The sequence below is a fragment of the Lichenostomus cassidix genome, chromosome 13 (assembly GCF_008360975.1).
Source record: "Lichenostomus cassidix isolate B80296 chromosome 13, HeHo_3.0, whole genome shotgun sequence".
Classification (NCBI taxonomy): Eukaryota; Metazoa; Chordata; class Aves; order Passeriformes; family Meliphagidae; genus Lichenostomus; species Lichenostomus cassidix.
Genome location: NC_139494.1, coordinates 8,416,848 through 8,436,697, shown reverse-complemented (window position 1 = coordinate 8,436,697; position 19,850 = coordinate 8,416,848). Strand labels below are relative to the sequence as shown.

The 19,850-nt window shown below is 39.6% G+C and overlaps 1 protein-coding gene across 7 annotated transcripts in view; it reads right to left on the bottom strand.

Annotated features, from left to right (window-relative positions):
- RAPGEF6 (Rap guanine nucleotide exchange factor 6) overlaps positions 1-19,850 on the bottom strand; it is a 127,339-nt gene that overhangs the window by 23,077 nt on the left and 84,412 nt on the right. For 6 of the 7 annotated variants that reach the window (XM_085073526.1, XM_085073525.1, XM_085073522.1 and 3 more), the window contains 15 exons: positions 17,554-17,737; positions 16,582-16,718; positions 15,926-16,084; positions 15,553-15,705; positions 14,864-15,028; positions 13,843-13,950; positions 13,289-13,492; positions 12,495-12,603; positions 10,502-10,745; positions 9,768-9,925; positions 8,607-8,621; positions 5,678-5,918; positions 4,251-4,634; positions 2,569-2,780; positions 1,546-1,669 (listed from right to left, as the gene is read on the bottom strand). In XM_085073526.1, the coding sequence (XP_084929652.1) occupies positions 1,546-1,669; positions 2,569-2,780; positions 4,251-4,634; positions 5,678-5,918; positions 8,607-8,621; positions 9,768-9,925; positions 10,502-10,745; positions 12,495-12,603; positions 13,289-13,492; positions 13,843-13,950; positions 14,864-15,028; positions 15,553-15,705; positions 15,926-16,084; positions 16,582-16,718; positions 17,554-17,737 (2,597 nt within the window). The remainder of the gene's footprint in view (positions 1-1,545; positions 1,670-2,568; positions 2,781-4,250; positions 4,635-5,677; positions 5,919-8,606; positions 8,622-9,767; positions 9,926-10,501; positions 10,746-12,494; positions 12,604-13,288; positions 13,493-13,842; positions 13,951-14,863; positions 15,029-15,552; positions 15,706-15,925; positions 16,085-16,581; positions 16,719-17,553; positions 17,738-19,850) is intronic. The other variant, XM_085073523.1, reaches the window with a different exon arrangement.

Sequence of the window (19,850 nt, the reverse complement as noted above, 5' to 3'; positions counted from 1 at the left end):
TTCTGAAAAGCAAGCACAACTCCTCCGTAATTGGCTTTGCAATTTTATGCTAAAAATGAAATCTTGCTAATTCCAGTCCAACTGTATAAAGGTGAATCTCCGTGAAACAAATACATCTTTAAATAACATTAACATGGATCTGGTTTTTTTGGCTCAGACCTCAACTGGGCCACTTTTAGAGTCACAGAATCACAGAACAGTGATTTTGGGTTGGGAAGGACCTTAAAGCTCATCTTCCAGCCCCTGCCATGGGCAGGGACACCTTCTGCCAGACAAGGCTGCTCAGAGCTACATCCAGACTGACTTTAAATGCCTGTGTTTAAAGAAATATTTATGTTTCCTCATAGCCAGCCTTGCAAACAGAAACCAGACAGGATTAATGATCCTCTGTGAATCCTGACCACTGGAATACCACAGGGAATCAAATCTCTACACTCTTATAAATGTTCCCTATCCTTGCATGCCATTTCCTTCCACTGCACAGATGTAACTGAATTCACACATCACAGAGAATCACAACTGCAGAGCTGACTGGAATTTCAGGTGGATGAAGCACACTTCATCCAAAAAGTGTTCACTGTGTTTCCTACGTGCTCTGCTCCCTCCAGGGTGTTCAGAGAGCTCTCCCCAGCTGGGGTGCACACAGGTATGGGCAGCTCAAGGGAGGATTTTGTCATTTTCTGAAGTCAGAGCCATTCAGCACCAGACATGACCTTGTCCCCAACTCCCCACCCAAAGTGCACCCTGAGGGGTCTTGTCTGGCCCATTACTTGGAGGCAAACAGTGCAAGGAGAGGAGCCACCACCCTTCCTGCAGGCACCTACAGGATCAGGACCCTCTATGGACACAACAGGGTCACTGATGCTTTTAGTTCAGCCAGTGGGAAGAAAAGAGATGCAGGAAATAATTCATTTCCACTAAATAAAATCTGGAGCTTATCAGCACCAGATTAGAAGTTATGTTGCTTTCATTCTGCAGTTTATTAACACCAAGCCTGATGATATTTGGCATCAAGATAAAAAGAAAAAAATAAGGAAAAAAGCCAAGAAAACACCCTCCACCTGCTGAAGCCTGAACATATCAAACATTATGTAGGTGGAACAAGCTGTGCTTAGAACAAACAAAAAATATTTTGTTTTAATTTAATATGTTAACAGTGGGGCTTTGTTTTGAGCAACATTTCAGATCTATACCTCAGAGATTTAGACACTTTTTTTATCTGTCTCTCATGTACAGATAACTCATAATATTATACCTCTCTCAAAATTCTACTGACACTAATGTTTTATTTGGCAGAAATATGTACCATTAAAATTGGAACTTACTTTTCTGTGTATTCTAAAGACAATGAATTGGTTCATTAGTCATTCAAAGCAGGTCTGGGAAGCATCGACTGTTTTGCCATAATTTAATAAAAGGTTGTGGTTTGATGGTAGATGTCAAGGGTGAGGTACACAATGAAATATCAACGCACTGATGAACACACAGACCCAGATCCCGCCACACTGAGAGCCCTTCAATGCTCCTGCCCTTCCCATTGCACACCTTTGTCTGAACATCACAGCTGGATCCATGTTTGCCGAGGTCATTCGGACAACTTGGCGAATTTCTTTGGCAATCATCCGGAGTTTCTCAAAATTCACCAGGCCGTCCACTTTAGAATCATTGCCTGCATGATTGAAGCACACACATAAGAAGGAAAAAAAGAAAGAGTAACAAATATTTCCGAACAGCCACTGTGCTTCTAGTACTTCCCCTGTTACCCTTCTCCCCTCCCTGTTCCCCAATCAACACAAGTTTTTTAATCAAAATATCAAGACAACAGGATGCCCTGTCAAAACACTAATGGAATCAGGCTCACTCAGACTACCCGGTATTGCTCTTGTTAATCTATTTCTAAAATAACAAGTATTAGTAGGAGGAAAAAAGGAATAAGTGAACTATGCCCAAATTCACTGGCATAATGTTAAAATAGTACAAATACAGAACTGACACTGACAGTGCTCACACTCAGAAGGAAGTTCCAATAGCTCTGAACCATCACAACCAATAACTGGGCATATTTGGAAATGCTTCACCTCAACCAGCTGTGAGCAGGACTTTGTACAAAAGGAACAAAATGGAAACATTTAAACAAAACCCCTTGAAAATGCTGAAAGCAAGAGTAGGAGGTGTTGTATCATCGGAGCTGTGTGCAAGCCACAACACGGAATAAAAACCTGGAAACATTACAGCAACAAGTCTTTTGTAAGAGAAAACATTTGAAGTCGTGTAACTACCAGACAGCACGCTCACCTACGCTTCCACCCTAAACCTCAGGGCAGCTGAGGAGGATTAAAGCATTGCTTTTAAAACATTTAAAATATGCATTTTATTTCTAATTTTTGTCTAGGATCAGTCTCTTCCATTAGGCATTCCCAGTTCTATTTTATTTTACTCCAACAAAGGATCCCTCAAAAGCATCCTACTGGTGGCAGCTTCGTTAGACGTGCATTGACACACAGAGCACTGAAGGAAGGGCTGAAGTACATTCAATGCTTCGTTTATTTTCTCTCTGTTTGACATTACCTTCATGCAGAAATGTGATATCTTTCTTGACAACAGGGAAAAGTGGGATAATTGGAGGCTGCATGCTCTGGCTGCTGAGGATGTTGCGGTATTTTGCCATGTTTCGAGATGGATCAAAAAGATCCTGAAGGTCTCTGAGGTGCTTTTCATACTTGCTGGGTAACTTTTCCCAAGTGCCTCTGAGACGAGCTACCGGTGCAAGATTTAAGCCACTGCAAGGCAGAAACATTTCATTATTAGCTGTGAGCAGAACCGTTACCTTTCAGAAGGAAGTGAAGGGCTGGGGGGTTGTTTTAAGGATTAAAAATAGCTTTCCCAAGGTTAACTGTAAAGCTGGGTGAATGCCAGGCTGTAATTTCATCATAATAAACCTCTGCTGCTTAAACAGGACTGTAAAACCCACGACTGCTCAAGGTACAAATTTGAAATTACCGCCAAAATAATCTCTCTGTAACACAGGACTGATGTCTATTTCAGAACTTCTCTCCTGTAAAAATGTATGGCACAGTAAGAAGAAAAACAGCAAAAAAATGCATGGGGTGAATCAGTGATTGCACAGCAAATGAGAACAGTGCAGAGCTCATTCCAAGCAGAAGTGGGAAGACTTTAGAAAGAAATTCTTCCCTGTGAGGGTGCTGAGGCCCTGGCACAGGTTGCCCAGAGAAACTGTGGATGCCTCATCCCTGGGAGTGTTCAAGGCCACGTTGGATGGGGCTTTTTTTTGACCAAAGACCACTTCAGTCATGGCCTGACTGGACTTTGCTGAGAGGGAGAAAGAGTAATTTTAATTTCTTCACCCACAATAAACCATGAGAAATTAGGGAGCAGAATATAAAATTAGAATCATTACCCATGTGTGTATCCCTGTGTAATGAGCAGCCACACTCTCAATGACTGTCCAGTACCCTTTACAGAAATCCACTAATTCTTTAATGACTAACCAGAAGCCAATATCATTTGATAAAATGGGTAGACATGGAAGAAAATACTTTAAAATGGTGTTTTCAACAGTGGTGCTGGGATACAGCACAAATCCAGATCTCTGCCTGATGAATCACAGTGCCTTTTTTTCCTACAGTAAAGGCTGGGTGTAAGATAATTGCAAATACAGGAAATGCTGAACTCATGCTGTTAAAGCAGCAGCATTCAGTATAAATCAGAAGAGAAAGCCTAAATGTGCAACTGGAGAGGAAAAAAATAAAATAGAGAAGCAAGCAGATGACAGGAAAGAATGAGAAGGAAAATTAAGCCAAAACAAGACTGATTTGAGGAAGTCCTTACAATGGAAGGAAGAAATAAAGTAATCTCATCATCACAGATACGACTTAGTGCACCCTGGAAAAGTAACAATGACTGACAAAAAGAAGGGAAATTGGGTGCCAAAGTCATGGAAAATGACACAATGCTCAGGCAGGTTTCTGAAGTTCATCAATCAAACAGTGCTGTGTCCCATTTTCTCTTTTCCTGTGAGGTACCAGTGAAAAAGTGACTGTCACACCCAGGACTGCAACGGGACTGAAGTGCTGAGGTGACAATCCACCTCTGACCAGTCTGCCTTTGGAAAACCACCCAGCCGCAGCCATAGCCTGCTCAGGATATTCCCATTTCTTTCCTTTCCGTTTAGATTACCAGAATTACCTGCGACAGCACCAATCAGATCTGACAAATGGGAAGTATTTTACCTTATCACTGCGAACATGGAATTGAAGTTCTTGCATTCTCGACAGTGGAGAGCAATTTTAATGAAATGCTTAATAATCTTCATCCTTTTGAGTTGGTTGGGCTCTGCTAAAATTTCCATGGCAACCCAGAAGGTCTCTTGATTTATGACATCCTCAAACTGTTTCAGGTGAGCATTCCCTGTTTTGGAGTCCAGCTTGTAAAGGTCATCGATGTATTCCGTGGGCTCGATGTTGCGGAATAACTCGAAGTCCCGCATGGAAAGCTGAGTGGCCACCTCGATGGTGCTCAGCTGGAGCAGGGAAATTTGGCTCTCTCGGAGCAGCTCTTGAGCATCCTCATCTGAGCATAAGGTCTCCGTCTCCATATTGTTTTTCAGATAATACCTGAAGAATCATTGAGTAACAATAACGCATTAGAGATGCTCTTCAGAGGGTTTGTGAACACAAAACATTAATTATACCAGTCACTGTGGGCATTACAGAGACAAGAAGGGAAAACATAACCTTGTACTTCAATTAATACAAAATAACACCATTACTTAAGCAAACAAACATTTCAAAAGCTCTTTGTTAATATTTTTATACAGTATGCTATAATATACTGTAGTGTTCACCTTCAGAAAGAGGTCAGCTACTTTTCCATTTGTAAATTCAGCAGTGAAAATAGCATTTTAAATACACACTAGTCCTGGGAAATCTCCTGTTAATGTACTTCTCCATTTCTTATACAAATTTAGTGTGCTTTTTCCATAAATTTAGTGTGGCATAGTAATATTTGCATGAGGCACAGAGTATTCAGGAAATGAAAATGTATCTGGAAAATTCATTCCATGGTCCCAAGTAGATCACTTTCAGATACAAAAAAGTTTATTACTCATAAATTCCCTCTGTTGCCTAGCAAAGACAACTACAGAATATTTCACTTTAATAAACTTTTTTCTGGTATGGATCAGGTCATCAGATAAAACCAAAGCACTTAACATTTCAGAAACATTCAGAACAGTTTACTTAAAAGTGGAAGAATTTATCTCAGGTTAGTATCAGTTCATTGCAGCATGACACTGAGAAAGAAATTAATTGTATACTTTAAGCCTCAAGTACATGTGGGAAGTGTCAAAACAAATATAACCTTTTTCTCTAAGTGTAAACCACTATATAAATTATCCTGATCTGTTAAATTTAGTTGTCATCAGGCAAGTTTGCTGTACATGTAGGAAGGGATTTTTGGGTGCAGAAGAGGAAGGAGACACAAAGAAGACAGGGAAGTGTAAGTTATTGGCATTTACTTGCTTGTGCTTCCAACAGACTCTATTTTAACTAAAATGTTGGACTTGACAATCTTAGAAGTCTTTTCCAACCTTAATTACTCCACAACGCTTCAATCCCGAAAGCCAAACAAAACCCAACCAACAAAAGGGCACATTTACCGTCCATTGAGCTGAATCCTGTCAGCCAGCTTGGAGAACTGATCCGGGAGCCTGCGCTGTTTGATGACCCCCTCGGGGCTGACGGACACCTCGCACAGGGAATAGGTCTCTGGGGCTCCTGTCAGGTTGAACTCGTGCACAGCGTGACTCACCACCTCCTTTGCTGTAGTGTCTTTGCTGATGATGATGTAACAACTCTGCTGATCCGCCTTGAAAACTCGTATCACTTGATCTGGAATATCTAAAAAAAGAGTGTAACACCTTTAATGGATGAAGTTACTTTTGCTTTGAAAAAACACAAGGTCATTTGGAGAGAGACTTTTCACAAGGGCATGTGATAGAACAAGGGGAACTGGCTTAAGCTGAAGAAGGGCAGGTTAAGATAGGATATTAGAAATTCCTCCCTGTGAGGGTGGTGAGGCCCTGGCACAGGTTGCCCACAGAGGTTGCAGATGCTCCATCCCTGGAGGTGTTCAGCACCAGTCTGGATGGGGCTTGGAACAACCTGGTCTAGTGGAGGGTGGTGGATGGAACTAGATGATCTTTAAGGTCCCTTGCAAACCACACCATTCTGGGAGTCTATGATTTACTGTCTCATTTAATCATCAGGAAGCAAAAGCAACCAGTTGCTGGGGAAAAAATCCACCATACTGGTTTTGAAAAATATTTAAATATTCTGGTTTTTTCTTCATCTTTGTGAGGAAAAAAGAAGACTCTCCTCCTCTCCGCTTTTCTTCAACTCAATTACTCTACTATCCCATGACCACAATCAAAGTACAAGACATCCAGGTATGTAACTAGGCAGTGCATCGCTCCTTCCCAGCATGTCTTAAAAACTTTGGCAGCACCATTCTTTCTTTGGCTCTCTCGTGTCTGTGAGAGCCAGATCCACACACATGCCAGGGCATGCTTCCCAGGGATGGGAAGCCACGGAGCACGGATGGATGGGCTTGAAGTTGGGAGGATGTGAAGAGGAAAGGAGATTTGGTCGCTCCCAGAACTAGCTGCAAGCTTTTACACTCGCTCTTTCCCCTGAAGGAACTAAGTTGCTGCCAGCAGTTAATTCTTTGGCTGGTGTACTTATTTATAGCACATTTTATGTATTATAAATGCATTAGAGAACAGCTTTATCTGAGGCAGCGTACAGCAGGAAATAAATATCTACAGAAACACGTGTTTAATCCACAGCTCAATGACTGCAAATAATTTGCTCTATTAGTTATTACAGAAACTTTGATTTTCAAAATAAAACTGATTTTTAAAAAAAAAGTCAAGAGTCAAAATGCACGTTAATTTCAAGCACAGGGAAGCCCAGTTTTCCCCTTCCCTAGACTCTGAAGTCTAAAACTTCACAAGTTTTCTGCAGACCTGAGAAGGTGGGAGGCTGCTGCTGAGCCCTCAGTCAAGGCTTCAGAGTCTGAAGCTCTCCAAAACCACACCGGAGGCAGATGAGCCATAACTCCGGCATCAGAGATCGCCAGTGAGGGAAGGGAAGGGCTGTCATTAAAGCAGCAGCCTGCAAACAGCCCTTCCCTTCTCTCACTGCTATTTGTCCAGCCCTTAAAAACTGAGTGCTAAGTGCCAAATCCATGGACAGAGGCACGTGAGCTGCCCTGGAGCACCAGTGAGGAGCAGGTGTCCCTCTGCCCAAGGGGAACCAGCCCAGGCAATCATCCTGCTGGGCACAGCATCCATGTCCTCCAGGCGCTCCCAGCAGCAGCTCCCTGAGCACAGTTTTAGATGCTGCTCACCCCACTGCCTATACATTGATTTTCCTCTATCACAATCCACTGCTTAAGGAGGCAATAAAGATCTTTGGGGGCAGTAACCTTGGGGTTAATTTTTCTTGTGTCAGGACTTAATGGTGTTATGATGTCAAGTAGAAGGAATTTCAGAGTAAAAAGTAAGCAGGTAATCTATGATCCAGCACCAAAGGTTCCACCCATTGGAAAAAAGAAAGTTGTAAAAAAATTTGAAGTTGGGAGAAAACATGGACTAAAAAAAATCTGATTGAAAGCTAATTCCTCTAACATTTTCATGATTATTATTAACACATTACTAGAACATTCTCATCAGAAGCTGGGGACCAGCTGAATTGGAAAAGTTCTATATATATATATATATGAATAGGGGCAATATAAGGGAGAAGTAAGTATTTTGTACTTATTGCAGAATAAAAGTGGTGAAACTGACATATTGAATAATTAGGGAAGTGCCTGCACTCATAAAAGTCATAATTAATAAATAGAAGAGGGAAACATCTATACTTTGGTATCAACATACCTAAAAATCAGAACACAGTCAAAGTGTACAATAAAAACTGAAATTTAATTGAGGAGAAAAAAGGAAAAAGTAAAAAAAAAAAACCCATGCAACCAAAACAATACAACTTCTGACAGATGAGGGAAACATAAATTACAGGCATATTTCTGTCTTCATGGTCTTTGCTTTTAAGCAGGCAAACATTAATTATTAAATTAAGGTTTTTTTATGCATTATTCAGCTCATTTTGACAATACAAAGCACATTTCAAGTTTGCATGCATTGAGTTTTAGTTATAGAGTACAATAGAAGAACAAACTAAATCTGAAACTATGTTATCCTCTGAAACTTCAGCTCTGTGAAAGAGATATAAGCAACTTCATCCCTTTAAAGCAAGGCCATAGAGAAGCAGAGGAACCTACCAAAGGTCATTCAGTGTGTCTGGGACAGAAATGGGAATAAAATGCAGGTCTCAGCCTCAGCACAGCACTGTCTGTGCCCGTACAGGAACCTGTGGATTTGTTTTATTTAAGGAAGATTGCAGGGCACAGGGCTATCCAATGCCCTTCAGTAATAACTATGTCAGTGCAATGTCTGATAGTGTTAAATTTACAGGCAAGCCATGCAATATTAAGGTCTACAGGATGCTGTACATGAGGATACTTACAGTAAAACCCAACAGCTGCAGGCAGGAGAAAAAGAAAAAACTGTGTCAACACCAAATCAAGACTGAGATGCTTACAAAACTTATCAAGTGTACACTGTCAGAAATAATTTAGTTTTCTCTGACATTCAAACATGGCAGTGTATTTGTCATAGTAAGCCTAAAGCAAAGGTAAGTGATCCAGATGAAGATGTCCCTGCCCATGGCGGGGGGGTTAGAATAGATGACCATTAAAGGTCCTTTCCAACCCCAATCATTCTGTGATTCTGAGTGATTCCAAGATGAACTAGTTACCACCATTTCATATTAAGCAGTAACTTGCATAGTATTAAATGAAGATTTTTAGAAAAACATGTGTAGCTCTCATGCAGACAGCAAGGACCTGGAATTGCAGCAAGAAGGGAACTTTTTTTTGCTATGGATATTTGTGCACCTGATACAATACATTTGTGCACATCCCTTTTAAAGGGGAAATCTGAAAATTTATGTAAACATAAGTCACAGTCACAAGACATTTCACAAAATACATAATTATGTACAGAACTTACACTTAAAATAGGGAAAAAGATTGACTTGACATGTTTACAAGCAGCTGCATATCACGACAAATGCCTCCTGCAGCCACCCCATAAACTGGATTCCTACAGCAACAGCAATGAAAGCCCAGACCACACATCTCAAAACATTTTTAAGGCTTTTAGACATACTGTTGAATATACATAATGTTTGTAAAACATGAAACATTAACATCACTGTGCTGGCACCATGGCAGTCCTGTTCTATCCACAATACTGCTTGAAATATATACTGAAACATGGAAGGATGGACAAGTCAAAGCATTGGGGAGTGATGGCAAAGGAGAAAGGTACAGCCAATCTCCTTCCACCAGAGCCAATTTACTCCAGTAAATCAACGGCTCTCAAAAGTGGCAAAATACATTTCTTTGTAAAAAGAAGTAAGTGTCGCATTACCTAAAAAAAGCAGACAAGAGAGGTCCAGGCTTTGTGGATTTTCAGTCCATCTCCAGTGTGGCCCTATTAGGCCCACAGGATGAACAGGCAACAAGCACTAAGCACGAGTGGTGCTGGTAAAAGTTGCAATTTTCTCCCTGACCCAGCGGCCCTGGTAACCATCCTGTAAATCAACCTCAAGCTGCCATTTTACCTGAAGGGTTAGAGAAATCCAGAATGCTGGTTGTGGGCTGCAGAAGGTCAGGGCTGCTGGACGAGAGGGTGCCTGGAATGGGCATGATGGCCAGGCTGTGCCGGCACTGCCGCGTCCCCACGATGCTGTCATCCTGGGACTGGCTCACGCTGCCATCACTGCAAAACAGTTCTGGTTCAATTAGCTGCATTAAACTCCACCTATTCACCTTGAGATGAATGAAACTCAGAAAAATAATGGTGTTCAGCTGTTTTAATTACATTATGTAGACAGGCTTTCAAAACAAGACAGGGAAAAAAGATTTGAAAGTGTTCATTGGGAGAGAAAGGATATTTTAGTCTTGTTCTGCATTCATGAGGCAGATGCCTTGTTTTTTTTGAAAAACATAAGCAACATTGACATAATGAGTAGAAATACAGAGCAATTGGTATCTCTTAATGGCCCGAGGCTGAAGGAGGGTAGGTTTTAGCTAGATGTTGGGCAGAAATTCCTCCCTGTGAGGGTGCTGAGGCCCTGGCACAGCTTGCCCAGAGAAGCTGTGGCTGCCCCATCCCTGGAAGGGCTGTAGGCCAGGCTGGATGGGGCTTGCCCCAACCTGGTCTAGAGGAAGGTGTCCCTTTCCATGGCAGAGGTTTGAATGAGATAGTCTTTAAGCTCCCTTCCAACCATTTTATGATTAAAATATCACAACCTGATAAGGAACAATTACTTTTGGACAGAAGAATCTGACAAACCTGAAAAGTTTCGGAGGCAAGATGCTGAAACGGGTCTTGTCTAAAATTTTCCTGATTCTGTTTCTCCCACCAGATACAGTGTTTGCTTTCATTTTTTTGTTTCCTTTTTCACGGGGAAACATCTGTTCCACATCTCCAGGCATATCTGGGATAGAATAACGGTTGTTTTTCTTTTCTGCAATTTTTGGAATATGTGGAATTCCATTCTTCTCCTGTCCTATCCTGCAGAGCAGCTCCTTAAACACTGTAAGAGAAGATACAGTAATTGTGAGTAACCTTTGCACACTCAGAACTTCACAGTGAATTCTTCCTTTCTCCTCAAACCTTTTGCTTCCCACATCCCAGAGAGGTAATAAATAAGCATTGCATTCAGGGCAATCAGCACTATGTATTTATTGGCTTTTTTCTTTGCATCTTTTAGGTAATGGAGTGCAGATGCTTCTTCAAGAGTAACTGCAACACAGACTGATATTTTCCCAAACTGTCTTTGTTTGCTTTTAGTGACTCTACTGAACAGAAGCTGCACCAAATTTCCTACTACATTCATGAAACTAAGCTAGTCTATAACCAACACTGACATTCTCAAAGACAGAATTCCATGGAAATTATAGGGTTTTTGTTCTGTTTCTTTCCATATATATAAGGTGAAAAAAATGTTCAAATTGTCAACATTAATTACTTCTTTAAAGATCTTTTAAAAATCATGTGAAATCTTTCAAGTTAGAAATCCAGTATTTTCTGCTGAAAATATGGTGATACTGGAATAATGCAGAACTGTAAACAGCAAGTTACTCAGATTGTTTATATGAGCAAGCAACCAAGACCTTCTGTACAGGAAGTCCAATTAAATGGTACATTTCTATTATATATCATAAAAGGCTACAAGCTTTCCCAGTATAGAATTGAACAGAACAACAGGAATTGCTCATTGTCAGCACCAGATACTTAGGACTCAATTAATAAGTCAAGATAACAAGTATTACTGTTGAAAAAAGCTTCAAGACATTAATTCATTAAAACTTATTAGAGAAATCACCTTGAAATTCTATCAGCTAGCAGGAAGAGATTAGAACCCAATCGTAAATGCAGGTTGCTTACATTTACAAAACAAATGAACAACCTATCAGTGTCTCAGTTATAGTGATGCTTCATTTCATGTTATTTCACATTAATCTGGACCACTGGTTACTGTAGTTGTTTAGAGCTTTTTTTTTTTTTTTTTTTTGGAATTATGCTAATAATCAACTGCCGAAGGCTTGAACCTTTTTAGCTGCACAGTGATAAACATAGAATAATAATTGAAAAGAAAATCAATAGTGAGCAAGGGCAGCTAACTGAAGGAAGGAAATAGGAAAAGAAAACCATCAGAAGATATGGATGTAACTATGGAGGGTAGGAACTATCCTGTACACAGTCTCCTTTCTATAGCTCTGGTTATTCTGTTGCCTGAACAGGATTATGGAAAAAGAACAGATTATTTGACTGAGATTTTAAAGAGGTATTTAGGTGTTTATATTCATGATGACAATTAAAAACCAATATTTATATGCCATACCACTTTTTATATGCCCTTTTCAATTTTAGATATAAAGGCAATTTATCCTCTCATTCTTACAGCCATTATAAAAAGTTTTACAAAATCCCAGTTTTACATTTTCGCCATTTCTTGGCAAAAATGTTTTGGTCCAGATCCCTTGGCTTTGTTTCAGCCCTGTTCCATGGAGGGACACTAAAGCAGCTTAAACAGTTATCTGAGGATTTCTCAGGGAGTGAAGAGCTGCCTGTGTTGGCTCTGTGCCCCTCAACGTGCAGCCCTTGGCACATGAGAACTTATCCAGGCAAATAGAGGCACAGAGAGGGAACTCCTGCACAACTTCTCACCCCAAGAGCAAGCTGGGAAAAAAAAGGTGGAATCCTACTGCACTTGTAGAGCCAGAAGGAGTGGAGTTTTTCCTTGACACACAAAAATATATCATATATAAAATCTACTCACCAAAAATGTTTGTTTTTACAGTAATGGAGAGATGTGTGTTATTCCTTAAGATTTCCAGAGCTTTTACAAAGGTAATGTTCTCAAAATTCTGTCCGTTTACTTCCATTATCTTAAAGAAATAAAAATTGGGCTATTAGGAGAACATCTATCTGACAGACTTACAAATACAAAGGTGATAATACAGGCACAGAGCTTCCCAGAAATCACCTTATCATCTTTACAGCAGCTACAGAATGAAAACATTCCTTGTAAAATAACTATTTTCATCCTGTCAGAGAAGTTATATCCTGTAAATAAGTCAGGACTTCCATTTTTACTTGACAAATACTTTAATTAAGTTTATTTTCTATGATAACATAACATTCTTGCAATTAATCAAAAACGGTGGATCATGAACCACGGAACTGATATCACTTTAAAAGCTAGATTTTCACTGAGTGTGACTTTTCAACATGCCACCTGCCTCAGGTAGCTGGGCTCAAACACATCAGGTGGGAATCAATTCCACAAAACAATTTGATGGTTTCAACATAACCATATTTCCAATCAGGAAGTTTCCTAAAATAACCATAAATTGGTTTCTTTTCCAATTCTGTTTTTGGAATATTTAAATATTTTACACATTTTGAAAACTATTTAATAGAAACCATTAAACAAATAAAAATGGAAGCTGTGACATTCCCAAGTGACCACTTGCCAGTGGTTTGATTTTAGTATACAGCATAACAATTCTGCGGAGAACAACCAACGGGTGGGTGAACCAGAATATTTTAAATTAACATAATTGTTTTTACCTGATCACCACGCTTCAGTCCAGCTTCTGCTGCTTTACTGCCTATCTCCACAGTTTCTACAAAAATACCAAACCCCTTGTCACTGCCTCCAAGAAGGCTGAAAAACAGGGGAGAATCTCTGGAAGGTTTCTGCAGAGTGATTTGTCTCCATTTTGCTTTGGCAGCACAGGCAATATTCAGCAATCTGAGATGGCCTTTCATTTTCTGTAACACAGAAGACACAAAATGCAGCGCAATGTTTCTTTGATCAGAAACAGAGAAACAGTTATGAAAAATACCGCAAATGTCAGGAAATGGATTTTTGATGCTATATTTTCAGATCTTACTAAATAAACCTTGCCCTCTTTTGCAGAAATGCAGAAATTCCTACATGAGTGCCATAGATATTACTTTACATGGCTTTTATATCTAAATTTATAATTAAGAACAAATATGTCCAATGTTAAAAGCCACCTATTAACTGCTACAGACTACAGCTGTTAGGCACTGGTAACACTGGGAAACTGAATATGTAGTACTAGAAAATGCAACACTAAATTCTTTTTTGCTCCTACCGTATCCTCCAAGTTCTTTTCAAATTCCTCCAGGAATCGAGTCATGGCAGGATCTCCTTCAAAGTCATTAAAATGATTGTTCACCCACAGTAAGACTACTCTGGTAACCTGCAAAACCAAAACAGATTATTTATATATAAAAAGGTACCTATGATTCTTCTCCTATAAGCTTTAATCTATAAGCACAAAAGAATACCTGGACATAGCAGAGGAACATACGACAGACTACTGTATCTGACAGGAAAGACATTTACACTTGACATCATCTTGTCCTTTATTTGTGGAAGCAAATGAAAAATAAAAAAACCCAAGTATTTTTATACCTAAAGAATACTGGCTATATCACCCACTACCTACTGGTGCATAAATGCATCTTCAGCTAAGCCTTCCTTACACTCTTCATGCTGTTCATGAAAAGTACCTTTTAAAGCATCCTAATGATTTCTTTAAAGAAGGTTCTAGTTATGATAATAAAAAGCTTTCTTCTAAGAAGTTTTAGTTAAATCTTCAGATTGTTTCTGTAGGTACTACAGAGTTACTACCATTCATGACAAACTCAGTCAAACAATTATACAATCCATCCATATTATACCAAAAAATCTAAGTCTATAGCAGTTTCTCTTCTAAAATTATACAGTTTCAGCTTTTGTTTGCTGACACACTTCTCTTTATCTTTGCTTTTATTAAAAACCAATAGTTGCCATAATGAAAAGCATGGAAAGAGGTAAGAAGAGAAGGAAAAACCACAGCAGACCCCGGACAATTTCCTATACAAAACATCTAGTGTTTTGACAGTATGTTGGGTTTCCCTAGCTCAAGGCTAGAGCACATAAAAACATTGGCTAAGAATCAACAAATTGGCATGATACAAGTTCCAGACTATCAAGGTTTTTCATGAATGTGCACACAGTTACATAGAATGGATGCTGCTTTTATTTATCCTACTTCATCAGCAATACAAAAAGAGATCAATTTGAATACATTTTCATCAGAAATATTAATCTCTTAGACTCCAACCAACCTTATCCCTGAGGCTGTCCACTGTGAACCATTCCAAGAGTTTATTTCCAACTTCCAAGGGACTTGTTAGAAATGTTCTGTATGTTAAAAGAAAATCTTCGATGTAGGTTGGATCCACAATAGAATGTTCCTCTATTAAGTGCATGATGAGTCTCTCGGGTGTTGCCTTAAAAAAGCAAATGAAAAAAATAGCTGATATCTCTCATCACTGCCTCTCTCTAAAGAGAATTTCAACATAAACCCACATGAACAGTATAATCCCTTTAGAAAGTTCAGTTATGGCCAACTCAGGAGAAAACACACCAACATGTTTAAATCAAATCCTCCTGGTTCTCTCAGCCCTGATGTTTTGCATAGGTAACACCTGGCTAAAACAATTAGTAACTTCCCTTAATTTTATTTTTAATAAACCATTTAAGTTCCTCTTTCAGATTACAAAAAAAAAAAGGTCATAAAAATGCCCAAAGGGTGGTCCCAATACAAAACTCAATGTGTGTGTTGAACAGGTCTAACTTTATTGAAGGGGAAATGGAAGTAAATTTAGAATGTAATACACAGTCCTTCCAATCGAGTCTTTTGAGCAGACACAGACAAAACGGAGTGTGTATTCTAGATTCAAACTAGAATTGTATTTATTTACAAATAAATAAAAGTTTAATAGATTAATGGAAAACATAGGAAGGCATTCACCTTGATAACTATGTGTCCTTTTCTGGTTCCACTGCGATCCAGCTCCCTGTGCTCCTTTACCATCACAATTTCTCCTTCTTCCTCCACTTTATGAGTGTTTTTTTCCACATGGTTCAAAATCCTCCAGTAGTCTTGCTGGGCTATACACACGAACTGTCCCCAAGGACAACAACAGATTGTGAGTTAAGTATCTAAAACACAAATGTATCCCCATCACCATGCTGAACAATCCCAACTCTCCCAGCACGTCCCCACAGCAGAAGGACTCCAGCTCTCAGAGCACCTTTGTAGCCTCCTCTGGATGTGTTCCAACCTGTTTTCTTTTATTAGATGCTTAAAAATAAGAGGTAATTGTATAGAATTGCAACCTTACCTGACAATCATCTACTTTGGTCCTGACCACTCCATTCATATACTGTTTATCCAGAGATGGAGTAATCCCAAAACTATTTCCCATACAGAGACTCTCACTCTTCCCATCAGGATAGCTGATTTCCACTGTGCCATTTAAAATAACATACCAAGAATCAAGCTAGAGGAAGTAAAAGAAAAAAAGAAATTAAAAAGTGAAGCTAATTCAACAACTTTTGTAAGCTCTTATCTCAGAAAGGCTCTTTTTTGTTGTCTCCAGTTTGATGCTACCACCTCTCTGCAACATTTAATTCACCAAAACTGTGCACTGTAAGGCAAAAGATGGAGACTGAAACAAGAATACTTTTCAGTTTTTTTTCATTCATTTCAGAATGCTGATGAAATGCTGATGAATAGATTGCTTTCTTAATCAGCAGGCCAATTGCTATGATATATTTGTATCATCTAGTGAGAATGAACATTCTTTTCCCTGGGTACCCATTTGGTCACTGCCAGAGATGAGTCTCCCTCATCCTTTTGGAGAGATGAACAGCAAATGCCATTCAAGATGTCGTGATCCAAGCAGGAAGAGAGATTTTAAGACAGTGACTCAGGACACCTACGCTGGGAGCCTGACCACTGACCAATTTAACACCTGTGGAGGAAGCAGTGACTTACTTCCTGGCCGTCTTCAAGTATGATGGCTCCTGCTTGCTCTACGACTTCAAAGATCATCACTGAGCACAGTTCTCTCCTCACAGACATGGTCATGTTCGCAAAGGCAGGGAGTTGATGCATAAATTCCAGTAATTGCTCTGTTGGACAAAGGAAACATTGGTATGACGACTGCAAGGCCCAGGGGTTCCTTGGATTCCTTACCCTCCACAGGTATATTAAACTCCAGTTAAATTCATGGGAAAATTGCTCAGTGGTGTTACACTTCCCATTAGTGCCTGTGGCTAAATGAGCCCAGTATGCACTTTGTCATCAACAGCCAGAACTCAGCTCCACAGCCTTGCTGGTGTTCTGATTGACTCTCAGGGCAGCAGTCTAGCTAAAAGTAAAAGCACTTCAGCTTCAAACATTTAGAAAAATTAAAAATACCCTTAGGTACAGTAATTATAAGTTAGACAGGAGCATGAAATGATTTTCCAGTGTTCAGAGACGCAATCTGAAGTACAGCAGAAAGCAAATTTTGCTACTGAAATACATGCCCATTTCTAGTTAAACACTGCAGTAAATTACGTTCATTTCAACCCTTTTGCAGTTTACAGTTAAGAATACCTATACTCAGTAATAGTATGTTCTCTTTGCTATTTAATAGCTAATTCAACAGTTTCAGGCAGTCAAAATTACCTTGCTACCTGTCCCATTACATCGACACATACAATGACCATAATACTTCACATCTTGAGCATCATGAAGACTGTCGTTCAAAATACTTAGATTCTCAGAACAAACACTCTCTCAGACAGCAAGAGAAGACATCATTCAATTAAGAGTATCAATTGAGCAATGTGAGACATCATTCAATTATTAAGATGTACACTGAACATGAATTCATTAAACAGATTTCAGTTATGCTTCTCTTGCAGATGTTATGGGATGTTCAGTTTTATGTCAATTTTACTACTGTATGTTTCTCCTCACCAATGTCATCATCCGTTTTATCTGCAGGCTCTTTCTCAAGGCACTCTCGGACAACATCTCGCCCTAGAAGTGGATCAGAAGTTCTGTCAATATCTTCATCCTCCTCCTCTTCCTCATCTTCAGAGTCCACAGGTGCCTCTGGAAGACCCGTTAAATCAACATCTCCCATCTCACTTTCTGTAGCCTACAAAGAAAAGATCAGTCAGAGAGTTCAGTGTCTTCAGTTCAATGATTTAAGGTCTGAGGTAGCTAATTAAAAAATAATTAAATTCAGTGACCAACAAGTCAAACTAGAATCTCTAACAGCTCCCTTTCTGAACACTGAGGAAAACATGTTAATCTGAAATCTACTGGATTCTCATTTGACAGCATTTACTCTTTCTTGTGAATTCATGTAACGTTTTTTCAAAATCTGAGTCTACAGTATTAACAAAATAATAATAATAACAATATAGTTTAGCAATGTCACTGGTTACCCAATGTCTGCGGACACATTTCTACTGTCAGCAATAGATGGCAACACAGACATCACACTGAGCAGACACACAAGACAATGGTGAAAGAGAAGAGAATACCAGCAACAAAAAGTAGAATTCCATAGGAATCATTTGCACTAATTCCTTCTGTAAAGTTTAAATGATGTAATGGCATGAAAATAAATTTCTAAACAGATGGAAGGGGAAAAAAAAGTAGTTTCAAATTCTCAGTTTCTACAGAGTAGTTGCTCAGTCACTTTTTTTAACGCTTAAGCCAGCATGCAAATCATTTTTCTGTTTAAATTCAAAAATTTGAACAACAAGATGTGTCACTGCAAAGTATAAGGCAATTATATAGAAACTTGCACAAAACTGGGTTTGTTTTTAAATGAGCACATTTACAACACTCACTTTCACTTTAAAAGCGATCCTTGAGATTTTAGAAAAACAGTGAAGTATCTAAGGCATCGAGTACTCTGCAGGTTCACAAAACCTCCAGAATAAAGGATGAATTTGAACTCTGTGATAGGGTAGAGCACAATTTCTCTGGACAACCAGTATCAGTGTCTCAAAACCATCACAGGGAAGATTTTCTTCCCAATATCCAAGCTAAATCTACCCTTTTTCAGTTTAAAATCACTGCCCCTTCTCCTGTCACTACAGGACACAGTAAAAAGTCTTTCTAATAAATCTGCTTTAAGTATTGACAGGGTGCAGTGAGGTCTCCCTGAAGCCTTGTTCCCTTTTCTCCAGTCTCTGGGGGCTTTACATGACTGCCACAACTTTCCAAGATGAAGAGTGCCTCAGCAGTTCCATCAGCCAAGTCCCTCAGGACCCTGGGATGCATTGCCTTGGGTCCCACGGACTTGGGCACGTTCAGATCCTCAGGTGGTCCCAAACCAGACCTTCTCTTCCCATGGGAAGGACTTCATTCCCCCAGTCCCTGCCTTGATCTTCAGGGATTTGAGAGATGTGGGAAGAGCAACCTGTGAAAACTGAGAGAAAAGCTGCTGAGTGCCTCAGCCTTCTCCATGTCATCAGATTTCCTGCCTTATTTAGTGGGGGAGTGAAGCACAATTTCTATCTTCTTTTTTTTTTTTAATTTTTTTTATTAATGTACCTGTAAAAGCCCTTCTGGATTTTGTCACACCCTTGCCAAATCCAGCTCCAACTGAGCCTTACTGTTCCTCATCCCAACCCTACACATGTGGGCAGTATCCCCATATTCCTCCCAGCATACATGTCCCTGGTTCCACTATAAGCATTTCGTTCTTGTGCCTTATTTTGACCAGGATGTCCTTACTTGGCCACACTACTCTCCTACCCTTATGGCCTTACACAAAACAATATTCATTTTAAGTGATTTAATCACAGCAGACTGCACTGTCTCCATCTCCCTACACACTCCATGCTGATGTGAGCCCCAACTGCACTGAGGAAGTGCTTTGTCTTCCTGCATTAGACAAAAAAATACTGGGGTTCAGATAGAACCTTGGGCCCTGGAGCTTGTCCTCATTTTAATAATTAGCCAGCAAACCTAATAAATAAAGCTTAAATGATTTAACAAAAATATTTCTTTCAGAAGAGGGTAACCATATGGAGAGGGTTAAATCTGTTTTACATTACATCACTTTACTGGCTCCTGTAGCTCACATTAACAATTTTGGAATTAAGCCCAAGTGCAAATTGTGCTTGGAGAGTCTCAGCAGCACATGATCAGTATAGTGTTTTATTCAAGGACTTTTCTAGCATTTCTTGATTTTAATAGCCACAATTTTTACCAACTTCTCCAGGCTGAATAAGACAGACAGACAGAAGCAC